Here is a 12,808-nt window from a genome sequence, read left to right as displayed (position 1 = left end):
GAGGCTTGGTAATTTTCTTTGCACTCAGTCTTGGTGCAACACAAAAGCTTGAACGAGAAGACTAGCTCTGGGGCTCACATCGCGTACTCTGGGGTAAGGCACTGTGCCAGAAGCTTTCAGTGAAATGTTTTACTTTACTTTCAGACGCTGTCTGTGCAGTGGGTGTTGTTATCAGCCTCATTGTAGAGTTGAGGGCAGGAGCCCGAAGAACTTAGTAATTTGTTTACGGTCACAGGGCCAGTTGTTGCCCGTCACTTAAGCGTGACACCGGTCTGCGCTCTCGTGAATGTCAGTCCCTGCGAACGCGGAGCGCGGTAACATCTTGCGAGAGCCCTCATCATCGAACACATACGGTAACTGCGGCGGCCCAGACAGCACCCGTCCGGTGACCCCGCACGCGTGATGCTCACGCGCGCAGTCGCCTTGGCTTCCTCTGGGAAGGCTGAGCCGGCCTAATCAGTCAAATTGCCCAAGACGACTCTATTTGAGCTCGACTCCTTTTGCCTGGGCGTCTGATCCGAACGTGGCGCGGCTGGGAAGGAGGGGGCGGAGCCGGCGCCCGGGAGAGTTGCGGATTGGAGAGAAGGAGGAACAGGGGGCGGAGCCTTCGGGGGAAGCGAGAAACCGCATCAACCATGTAAGTGGCTTTGCTTCCTGCAGCAACCGCCGGCGGCCCGAGTATCCCCGTCGCTGCGCTCCGGAGCTGGCTTCCTGCGCCTGGACGGGGGTGAAGCGGCGACTGGGGTGGAGGGTGGCCGGCGGGGCCGGGGCGGGAGGCGCTGGCAAGAGGCGGCCTGTCGCGCGGCCGGCTGGCGCTGAGAGCGGGGAAGAAGGCCGGTGTGAGGAGCTCCGGGGCCAGAGCGGAGGGGAAGGCTGAAGTGAGGGCGAGAGCTGGCGTTTCCCAACCGTGTCGGGAGGCCGGCTTGCGGCCGAGGCAGGGCACCGAAGGGCGGAGAGCCCGCGCCCGGAGCGAGCCGGCTCCCTGATTCCCCGGTTGCCCCTTCTCTGGCGAGCGGGGAAGGGAGCCGGGTGCGGCTGTTCTTGAAGCGGTTTCCTCGGAAACATTTGCAGTTCCCTTGCCCGTCTCCTGTCCCGTGTCCCCGAGCTTGTTTTGGAGGTGCACAGTCCAGTTCCTCCTCCTGTCAGTTGCCGCCGTAGACTGAAGAAGAAAGTTCCTGAGCTACAGAACACGACACCAATAGTGGGGTTTCCGATACGTATCTACGTCCTTAAATGATTGCTTCTGCTCTTCGAGTCCGTCCCGTTTCTACCCGTGTGTGAGGAGGAGGCTTGATTTCCCAGTTAGTATTTGCCCTTTGCTTAGAATATTCCCAACAAAAGGGTGAGGATGAAATGTGATGGGTATTTTTAGGGACTTAAGAGTCTGCTGTTCCAATAGAGTGGTTATTATTTTGAACATACTCGAGAAATATGAGAAGTGCTAGAAGTCTGTATAAAGCAAGTTACTTAGGTTTATCGGAAGTGTGTAGGTGTATCCTAAATGATCAGGTGTGGATTCAGTGCATCCTCTTTTATAATGAGCACCTGCTGACGGTAGAGGTAGTGGGTCGGGTGTGGCGCTCTCTTATTTCTCACTTATTTGAATCTGGTTTTCTGCCACTCCAAAATCCCATCAGGATTCAAAAATAACCTTAGTTTTCATTTTGGGTTGGTTTTGTTTGTTTGCTTGTTTTTGTTTGGTTGGATTTGGGAAACACTGGGCAGGTGAAGTCTTCCGTGGGGCCAGACTACAGTCCCCTTTTCTTTCCCTGAGTGCTCCCTTTTTCTTCTTTTTGGGAAGAGTAATATGGATCATGTTGTGGTCTTGCTTTAGTGTTTTTGTTGGCATGTTGATGAAAAATTGAACAAAAAAACCCTTTGTTGTTGGAAACTGACATTTCTGGTGTTCAGCTGACTTGTATTATTTTGGGTACATTTTAAGTATTTTTAAAAGCTGTATGTATGTAGGAATGATTCAGCTGATACAACTTGGGTTTTTTCATCTGCTTTATTTTGAAATTGGCTAGTAGATCGGGCTTGTTTAATACCTGATTAGCTTTCCTATTGGCTTAATCACCGAGATAACGGGTGGTGGGTCTGTGTATACTAGGAGCCTTCAAATGAGAAGAGGCAGAGTACTGGCATTTGGAAGAGTAGGTTAATATTTCTTTCTTTCTTTCTTTTTTTTTTTTTTTAAGATTTTATTTATTTGACAGACAGAGATCACAAGTAGGCAGAGAGGCAGGTAGAGAGAGAGAGGAGGAAGCAGGCTCCCCGCTGAGCAGAGAGCCCTATGCAGGACTCGATCCCAGGACCCTGAGATCATGACCTGAGCCGAAGGCAGCGGCTTAACCCACTGAGCCACCCAGGTGCCCCTAGGTTAATATTCTAATTGCCTATCACTTAGCAAAGACTCCTGGTTTATATCACAGACAGTTTTTAAGCTTTCAGAGTAAGAATTATAAGTTTTTTCAAGATCCCGGTGTCCTTATGGAATTTTTGAGATGAACTGTGTGACTGTGTTTATGTTGCTGAGTGTTATGGTAATTTTTATCCTCATATTTCCAAAGCGTATTAATTAGTTTTGTATGTGGGTGACCCTCAGAAGTAATGCTGAGATTCTTTATTCAGATTGCTAACTCTGCTTCTGACATTATTTATGTCAAAGTAGAATGTAGACTGTTTTCCCAGGCCTGAGTGTTCCTGTAATCACATAATCCCTTTTCCTTAGTGCTTTTTTTTTCTTTCCTTTTTTCCCCCATTCCCCCTGTTTTTGAGTTTACATTTCTTCAGTCAGCAGCTTGCTTCAAAATCCTTTATGCTGGAATATGGATTGTTGACTACTCTCCCCTATAGTGGATGGTATTAGAGGCCTCCTCTCTCCCTCTCCTTCCTTTCTTCTTCCTCCCTCCAGCCCCTCCCTCACTCTGCGGGCTCCCAACCTTCCTTCCTTCCTTCCTTCCTTCTCTTCCTTCCTTCCTCCACCTTCCTCTACTTTCCTCTCTCTCCGTCTGCTCTTCCTCAACACTCCTTCCACTTTTTCTTCCTCCTTCCCTCTCCGCCACCGTACCAATAAACAGTTATTGCCAAATCATGTTCAAGTCCATGGTTTAATTTCTGCTTTGTTTAATTAATTAATTATTAATCAGGCAATGTCTTGAGTAGTTAGAATTCAGTTAGGCTAGAATTGGAAGTATGTGAAGAGCTACAAAAATAATTAAAAAAAATATTTTATTTACTTATTTGACACAGATTGAGAGAGAGCGGGCATGCGATCACAAGTAGGCAGAAAGGCAGGCAGAGAGAGAAGGGGAAGCAGGCTCCCTGCTAGGCAGAGAGCCTGATGCGGGAATCGATCCCAGAACCCTGGGATCATGACCTGAGCGGAAGGCAGAGGCTTAACCCACTGAGCCACCCAGGCGCCCCTACAAAAATAATTTTGATCTAAAGAGGAATTCTAGAATGAAACTTTGGGGTCTACTTACAGTTCTATCACTGACTAGCTCTGTGACCCTCAAGAAAGGAGTTTAGGTTTAGTGCACATTGCTTGCCTCCAAGATGAAATGTAGTAATAAGTCCAGCTCTGTGCTCTCTCCAGGATTTTTGCAAAAATAAAACAAGATGGTAGATATGATTTTGAAAGTGAAAAGCATTTGAAAGAGTATGATGTCCTCATAGTAAAACATAAATTAGTTGACAAACTATAGAACTTTAGTGACTAAAGTTATATGTAGTTTATGGTTCTCATTTATTTGAAGTATTAATATGGCAGGAAATAGACACTCGTGTTTTTCTGTAACCTCCATCTGTTGATGTGGTTACCTTTCCTACTTCAGTTGAACTATGATTTTTAGTTTTTGGGAAAAAGCCCTTTAAGATCTTCATTTTAATGTCTATATGAGTTTACTCTTAAAAGGAGAAGAACCAGGTTCATGTGCCTAGAAGAAGAGATGCTAGGAACAGCTTGTTGATTTGTATAGTTTTTGAACTGATAAGGCATGGCTTGAGGTTATATATATTATATATATAATATATAATTACATATTATAGAAATATATAATTTTTGAGGTTATACACAAGTATCATTAAGGGTTGACTGTTGCATCTTGGAAATGTTTATGTTTTACATTTTTTATTTTTCCAATTTTTAAAAAAGATTTATTTACTTTAGAGAGTGAGAGAAAGCACGCCCACATGTGAGCTGATGGAGGGGCAGAGGGACAGAGAATCTCAAGCAGACTCCTTGCTGAGCTCAGAGCCCATATAACTGGGCTCCAATTCCATCTCATAAACCCTGAGATCATGATCTGAGCTGAAATCAGGAGTCAGAGGCATAACTGATGGCTACCCAGGTGCCCCTGCTTTGCATTTTTTTAAAAGAAAAAATTGAAATAAGTTCAAAAAATTTTGAGGAATTAATATACTTGTGTAAAACCTGTTTTCCCCGGTATTGAGTATCTGTCTTTAAAAAGAGAAATCCTAAAATGAAAAAGATATAAATTATGTCAAAATGCTTTTTTTTGTTTTTTTTCCTGCTCACATTTATATTTACCTCCAAATTGTTAATGATTTCGATGTTTTCTGTAGATTGAATAACAATGTAGGCAGTTAGATTGGCTATATAATCATAGTTTCATGTGATTGAGACCCTTATGATCTAGACTGCAGTGTTTCTAAGCCTTAATTTGCAGTATAACGCTGAACTAGATTTATTTACTCTTTGGTTTTCAGAGGTCTGAGTTTTCAGAGTCAGATTTCCAGAGATTTAGGGCTGCTGTTTTGACTTTTGAGCTTCCTTAGGAACTCCTATCTTTTGTGTTTTAGACTCATGAGATGGCCACAGATGATAAGGCTTCCCCAGCAGTGGACTCTGCTAATGATTTGCCGCGGTCTCCTACTAGTCCTTCTCATCTCACACACTTTAAGCCTTTGACTCCTGATCAGGACGAACCTCCTTTTAAATCAGCGTATAGTTCTTTCGTCAATCTCTTTCGATTTAACAAAGGTAAGCATTATTCTTAAGGATCAGAGAAGCTGCAGTTTTGATTTTCCGAAATTCTCTTGTTCAGCTTTCATGCTGTGTCTTTGCAAGGATGTGAAATATCAACAAGGAGATAGCTTTAGCCATAGGTCACTGGGGTTTATTGCTTATGAAGAGAAAGCTAGAGTTTTCCCTGCAATCTTACTAATTATTGGTCACTAAAGATCTGAATTGAAAACTAAATGTTAAAAAGAGGTCCCTTTTTGAAGTTAGCCTTTTTTTCCCTTTCTTAATATATTTTAACTTTCTTAAATTCACAGAATGGACTTTGTTCTTTTAAGGGTTAATAGACAAAAAGATTGTAATTAGATCCATAAAACTAGAAGAATCAGCATATGGGAGGAAAGGTTCTTCTATTTCCAAAATTTAAACTGTTATCATGCCTGTTGCCTTAAACCCATTAGATTAAGTTATAAATGTAATGATATCAAGAGAATAGATACTTTTTACTTATATATTTCAGGAAATTCAGTATCGATGCAGTACTTTTATGTAATGAACAGTCTGTATTCCACACAAATGAAGTGTTCCCAAAAGAAAACTTCGCTTCCAGGATCCAGTTCAGGGTCACATTTTGCATTTGGTTTTCATCTGTTTTTAGTCTCCTATTCTTAGTCTTTTGTGAGGTTGACATTTTAGTAGATAACATGCCAGGTATTTTATAGAATCTCCTTTGTTTGGGGTCTTCCTTATTTTTATTTTTTTCACTGAAGTGTAGCTGACAACATAGTGTTACTTTAGTTTCTGGGGTACAGCACAGTGATTGGACAAGTCTATACGTGGTGCTGTGCTCCAAGTGGAGCTTCCCTCTGTCACCATGCAATGCTCTTAATATACCATTGACTATGTTCCCTGTGTTGTGCCTTTCATCCCCATAACTTGTCCATTCCATCAGTGGAAGTGAAAAGGTACTTTTTAAATGAGCTCTTTTCAAGTAATATATTTTTTACCTGGAAAAAAATCTTTAAAAATATGGCCTGTATCTTCACTTTCTATTTGTCTGTATTATTTGATATGCAGTAGAAAGTAATCCCTCTTGTAAGGAATTTGAGAGTTAATTATTAAATGAATTCAGGAGAAATTTTAGTAGTATTAACTGACTTTTAATAGTAGTCATATTTAAAGCTGTATAAAACCTCCTCTTCTTAGTCCACTTTTAAGATAATGACTTTTTAAAAAAAAATTTTTTTTATTTATTTAACAGACAGAGATCACAAGTAGGCGGAGAGGCAGGCAGAGAGAGAGGGGGAAGCAGGCTCTCTGTTCAGCAGAGAGCCCAATGTGGGGCTCGATCCCAGGACCCTGAGACCATGACCTGAGCCGAAGGCAGAGGCTTAACCCACTGAGCCACCCAGGTGCCCCAAGATAATGACTTTTAAAAAAATCTTACTATTTACTTATAGATTTATGGAAAAATTGGGAAGCTAGTACAGAGTTCTCATATACTCCCACACCCAGCTTTCCCTATTATCATCTTACGTTAGTATAGTGTATTTATTATACTGTATTATATTCATGAACCATCATTGATGCATTGTTGTAAACTAAAGTATGTGTTTTAATCATACTTGTTCAGTTTCTACCTCAAATCCTTTTTCTATTCTAGGATCTCATCCGGGATACAACATTATATTTACTCGTCATAAAATAATAATCTTCTTATTCAGCAAATGTTTATTGAGCCCCTACTATCTGCTTACTGTTGCACTGTTTTAATAGTGTATGGTATCTACCCCATAAACAAAACCGATCAAAAAAATTCTCTGCAGTCATGTAAAGCTTGTATTCTATTTCCTTTAATATGCTCACAATATTTCTAATGAAATGTAAAACAAACTGGGGATCACATACGCCAAGGGTATATCAGCTTGTAATTTTGTCACTTTCTTTGAATTTCTTTTTTTTAAACTTAATTTTTAATTATGCAAGTAATACGTAGTTACATTGCTTTCTGAACAATTTCATCCTCTTTGCTGAACTCTTGAGTTTTACTTTTTCAAATAATGCCAAGCTTTCCTTTGTTACAGAACGCGCAGAAGGGGTCCAGGGAGAGCAGCAGCCTCTAGCTGGAAGTTGGGCCAGCCCTCAGCTTCCTTCAAGAACACAGTCTGTGAGGTCACCTACACCTTATAAAAAACAGCTTAATGAGGAACTCCAGCGACGATCTTCAGCAGTATTAGGTGAGATGGTGCTTCTCATTTCATCTCTCTCATGTGTTGGATTTTTCCAGTCATTGTGTTTCCCAGGTTGTTTATTGACTTAACTTTTCTACCGTTTTGGAATAGTCAGGTGCTCTTCAGAATTAATGACACTTTTGCCTTGGTAGTGAAAGAATTTGTTGATACCTAAAAAAAATTCCTAAGCGCTTTATTAAATTTTAACTTAGGCCAAGCACAGATCTCTTGACTGTTTTTTGATTAATTACTTGCTTGGGTTTCAGAAGAGAACAGTTTGCAACATCCCCAGAACACAGGTTAGTTTCAACTTTGTGAATGAATTCTGCATCTGTTATTGGGATGGCTAGTATAATGTGGTGCGCATGCCTCTGGCTGCGGAACTCTGTCACCTCTGTTAGCGGGCTGCCACTTGCTCTTGGCCTTCTGTCCTTGTTGGGGTGCAGACTGTCCTTGTGGCTGGATGAGCTGAGCTCTTGCCTGTTTGTTCTCTGTCCTGGTCTACTATAGTCATCTCCTTCATTTTCATGCTCTTCTGATGAGTATAGACTGGGGGTCAGTGCATGAATCGAGAGATAAAACAAATGAGTTGTTTTATTTCTGTTAGAGTATTGAACTCAGCACAGTGGTTTGCCCAGCTAAAGGTGATAGAAGAAAGGCAGTGAGAGGTGGCCTAAGAGAGGAGGAGGGGGCAGCATTGGAAGTCAAGTGTCCCTCGACACCATATCCTATCTTGTCTGGCCAGCTCCCTCATGAGATCCTTGAGTGAAAAGTAGGCAGGCACAGGTAATGATGGTTGGCGGGAGGATATCTTACGGCCAGCTGAGACTCGGTTTGGAACCTGAGGACTGGAGTGGGGCTTGTGCACGTTTCCTAGGGCAATGAGCCTCAGCCTGGGTTCCATCAGCCATTTTGGAAGGAAGACCGAGGAGGTGGGAATGAGGAGAGGGAGAGAGGAGCTCTTCTTCTACCCCAGATTGTGGGAAGGAAGAGACCATCCCCACCTATCCTTTAAGCTCAGTAAACTCCTTTGCTTTTAAACCTGACCTGTGGCCACACTGTTGTTTTTGTTGAGGGATCTGACTATGTCCTATGCTGAATTAAGCATAGAATTTCCTTATTTGTCAAATTTAGGAGTTGGACTAGAGGCTCTTAGGGATTACAAACTGACAGCCTATCACACCTTGCCTTGGTGTTTTGATAAACTTGAATTTAAATATCACTAGGTAGGGGTGCCTGGTTGGCTCAATTGGTTAATCCTCTGCCTTTGGCTAAGGTCATGATCCCAGGGTCCTGGGATTGAGAGCCCCAAGTTGGGCTCTCTGCTCAGTGGGAGCTGCTTCTCCCTCTCCTCCTCCCCCCTGCTCATGTGCACTCTCTCTCTCTCTCTCTCTCTCAAATAAATAAATAAAATTCAAAAAAAAAAATCACTGGGTGGAGCTTGTAATGTCTAATTTGCTGCAATCCTTACCACTCCTAACTGTCTTTTATCGAGTCCCTTTGATTCTTTGATTCTTTCTGCCTTAGCTGCTAGAGACATTTACATTTAAGCTTCGGAAGCCTGGGACTGTTTGACCAATCACGTTCCTTTTTCTACTGCAAGGCTGTAATTCCACAATTTATTAGCCCTGTGACTTTAGGAACATCATTTCATTATGTAATATCCGTTTTACAAGAGAAGCATCTAAGGTTATTTAGGGCAGAGTGCTAGACCAGATTTCCTCTCAGGTCTCTTTCACCTTCATGTGTGATTCTTTTGGTTCCAGCAAAGGCTTGCGTTTCCTTTTCTGTTGAGTGATGCCATTAGTACTTTCTTATGCTTCTAAATAGCTAAATGCAAGGGGTTGTCCCTGCATGGGAGCACAGCCGTTGCAGTCTAACAGCTTCATCTGCCTCTCTTTACCTTATGAATTATGGACACTTCCTTTATTTTGTGATACTCAAGGAGAATTTGATCATTCTAATGCTTGCATGTTGTATTCCAGTAACAACACATCTGAGGTGTCTGCTGAAATTAGCATTTGACTATAGAAAAAGTTTTTAAAGTTTTCTAACATAGGTACACTTTTGATAATTATTTGTGTTATTCAGTTGTCTTGGGAAGTTCTTTGTCAATTTAGATTCAGAGAACAACCACTCGTTTCTTGGTAATCCTTTCTGTGCCACCCAACCCAAACAAAGAACATTTAAAACAAATCTAGCAAAGGTGAGTTTGAGAAAGACTTGAGGCCGGGTATCTTCCATCTTGATTTCCATAGGTTATTTGTTAATGAGATTAAACTAATAGAGATTTTCATCCCTTTTATCAAGCCACCTCCCTTCATTCTTAAGTTTTGTAACAGCCAGAGCCAGGAAACTTCAGTCGTAATCTTACTCTAAAATAAGGAAATAATATCATAGTTTTTGTGGGTGTATGCATTTTGTCCATGAAGCTGAATTTGGTTTACTATTGATAGGACTGGCTTCGGTATTGCTATTAAAAGTGTAAGTGATGTCTTTCAGTTTGGAGATGCAGGGTCAAGGAGGTGGCAGGAAAGGGTGGGACTGGAGTTCTAGCAATTCTTTGGTGTTTTTAATCTGTTTAGATCTTGGTGAAGGGAGTTGTGGGTAAATCACTGCCCTGGATATTCTGAGCTCTCTCAGTCTTTGGGGATGTGGTTATTAAACTCTTTTCTGATCATCTGCTTCATGAGGCTTTAGGTACTTGGTCTGTAGACTGAACTGAACTGTTGCTTACTGTTTGGCTGTAGACACTAAGCTAGGTCAACTCACAGGGATTGCTTTTTCTTCTAATTTTTAGCAGGTATTTATGATGATTTGGGAACAAAGAGCCCAGTAAATCATAATGAATTTTGGGCCCTTCTGAGCAATGTGTCTGTCTGAGGCCTCAAAGCCATCAGTGGTCTTAGTGCTTTTCTTAAGTAGCCCTTACTTGCTTGTGAAGCAGTGTTTTACATGGTAATAAATACTTCCAACAGCCGCTTATCTTTATAAAAACTAGTTTAACTCTCAATCCATATCAGTGGCTGGGAGAACAAGGCACTGTGCATCACATATATACCTTATTTTGCATAGATATTAGAGACTAATAACAAGGTTGCCTTTTCTTTCTTTCTTTCATTTTTTTTTTTTTTTTTTGGTAAATCTGATTCAGACACGAGAAGGAAAGCAGAACCTACCTTTGGAGGTCATGACCCTCGTACAGCTGTTCAGCTTCGAAGCCTCAGCACAGTATTAAAACGCCTCAAGGAAATCATGGAGGGGAAAAGCCAGGTACTCTCTAGGGGGTTTAGAAGATTTTTATTAAATACTTATATGGGGCTTATGCCATACTCACTAAAAATGGCATAATGCTACTCGACTCGAAAGAATGTTCAGCTAGTACTTCCTCCACTTATGAACACATTTTTAATACAAATTCTTAACTTTAATTTATCATTTTTCTGCCCTTTATGGTAAGTACTTTTTGTTTTAAGTTAGTACTTTTCGGTTGAAGAAGTATTTATTTAGCCCAGATTGTCTTTCATGGTTTCTTCAAGAAACTTTATAATTCATGGGAAGTTTTGGGGTCAAGCTTTTTTTTTTCTCACAGAGGTCTAATTGGACCAAACACCATTTTTTTGTTTGTTTTATTTTGTTTTGTTTTTGCTTTTTTGGAAAAGACCATGCTTCACTGATTGCATTATAAATCTTGTCATAAGTTCATATACGTGTGTGAGGGTGTGCCGGGCTCTCTTTTCTGTTCTATAGTTCCATTTCTTTTCCTATCCTTGAATGAATTTTCTATTTAAATTACTATAGTTTTAGAATAAGTCTTGATGGACAGTAATGTAAGTCCTTCAACTTAAGCCTTGTTCAAGGCTATTTTAAGGCCTAAGGTGATTTTGATCTTTTCCATTCCCATATGAATTCTTGAAATAAGATGTCAATTTCTGCAGAAGAAACCTTGTAGGATATTGATTAGCATTGCACTTTTCATTGCATCTTTTCATATTTTCAGTTTCACATATTGTTACTGTTACAGGATAGCGACCTGAAGCAATACTGGATGCCAGACAGCCAATGTAAAGAATGCTATGACTGTAGTGAGAAATTTACAACCTTCAGGCGCAGACACCATTGCCGACTGTGTGGGCAGATTTTTTGCAGTCGTTGCTGTAATCAAGAAATCCCTGGAAAATTTATGGGCTATACAGGTAAATGCACTTTATTGACAGTTTTGCAGTTTTTAAAGGTCATAACTATAAAATAGTTATAATACAGGACCGTTGTGAAGCCAATTTTTATTTTGGGTTTTGTGTGTGGGACATGAGGAACACAAAAGTGGGGGTGATACAGCTTTGCTTTAAAGGACTTTACAGTCGAATAATAAAGTAGATGGAGAGGTTCATAAATAGAGTAAAAGATAGTGTGTCATAGATGCTAGCAAAAACCACAGGAGCAATAATATTTATTAGACAAGGTGGTTAGGATAGATTACTAATATATATTACTATGAGAATTTTCATTTTATAAAATGCAGATCATCCTTGAGTTATAGGACACCTTGCTTAGCAAACTGCATCTTATTCATATTTTTTCATAAATTTATCAGTATGGAAATTTTAAATTATTTAAATTATTTGTTGAAGCAGAAAATACCAAACAATGGTATGTGGATTTACACAGCGCTTTGGGAGTGGAAGGTGGGCAGAAGTTACCAAAAGGAGAAGACTCTTTGCATCTCTCAAATTATTTTTGTTGCTGTGCAAATCTTCCTCTTAGCCTTACTCACTCCCCCTGCCCCCCAGCTGCTAGAGTTCAGAGCTCAATTATCTTTTATCAGGATTTTGGCTGCAACCTTTAGAGGAATTTTTTACCTTTAGTTTTTCCCTACTTCTAGATCCTTTTCCATACTCTGGTTATTATTCTTTGTTAAATGCTAATTTGATCATATTGGGATATTACCTGCCTAAAACTCATTCAGAGCTCTCGTTACCCTTAGGATAAAATCCTGTCTTGTTAATATGATTGTCGTGTTAGTTTCTCAGGGCTGCCATAGCAAAATATTACAAACTGAGCAGCTTACAACAACAGAAATTTATTTTCTCAAAGTTCTGGAGGCCAGAACTACAATAATAGCTCTCACTGCACAGGTCAGAGAACTAATGTAGGGATTCTTCCATTTACTGAGTATGTTTATTACAACTGTGTGTTTTTAGAACTGAGGAATAACCACAGAGTAACCACTCAACCCACCAGAAGATGGATCTGAGCTAAAATTTTATTCATCACCTGACCTCTATAAGTCCCTCTCCTGACTGGTAGACTATAATAAAATTTTGGGTCTCCTGAAATGAGAGCCAAGTCCAGTAATCCACCAAAGGTTTGACTGTTACCTTTTTCTTAAGGCAGTCACCCTTTGGGGAAGGGTGGTACATATATTAACAGCGTTAAATTTTTGGCAGTGTGTAATGAGGTTTTTCTCAAGGGGACCTAGCCTCCTTGCTTCATTCAAGGAATTCTGGGTCTGTAAATGGCTCAATTCTGAGAATTAATTGGGAGGTCATGACTGTTTTTGATTTAAGTTAGACTACTGTCTACTTGTTCTGGA

At 40.6% G+C, this 12,808-nt stretch overlaps 1 protein-coding gene across 11 annotated transcripts in view; it reads left to right on the top strand.

The window, feature by feature from the left end:
* The first annotated feature begins 268 nt into the window (after positions 1–268).
* PIKFYVE (phosphoinositide kinase, FYVE-type zinc finger containing) overlaps positions 269–12,808 on the top strand; it is a 78,828-nt gene continuing 66,288 nt past the window's right edge. For 3 of the 11 annotated variants that reach the window (XM_082689996.1, XM_082689994.1, XM_082689990.1), the window contains exons 1-5: positions 632–1,301; positions 4,825–5,005; positions 7,069–7,221; positions 10,370–10,488; positions 11,240–11,411. In XM_082689996.1, the coding sequence (XP_082546122.1) occupies positions 4,834–5,005; positions 7,069–7,221; positions 10,370–10,488; positions 11,240–11,411 (616 nt within the window). In that variant the 5' untranslated portion in view covers positions 632–1,301; positions 4,825–4,833. Of the gene's footprint in view, positions 1,302–4,137; positions 4,353–4,824; positions 5,006–7,068; positions 7,222–10,369; positions 10,489–11,239; positions 11,412–12,808 lie in introns of those variants that run through there. The other 8 variants (XM_082689997.1, XM_082689995.1, XM_082689989.1 and 5 more) reach the window with 6 other exon arrangements.

The sequence above is a fragment of the Mustela nivalis genome, assembly GCF_964662115.1.
Source record: "Mustela nivalis genome assembly, chromosome: 11".
Lineage (NCBI taxonomy): Eukaryota > Metazoa > Chordata > Mammalia > Carnivora > Mustelidae > Mustela > Mustela nivalis.
The sequence above is the reverse complement of the archived record's forward strand: the minus strand, read 5'-3'. Positions and strand labels throughout refer to the sequence as shown.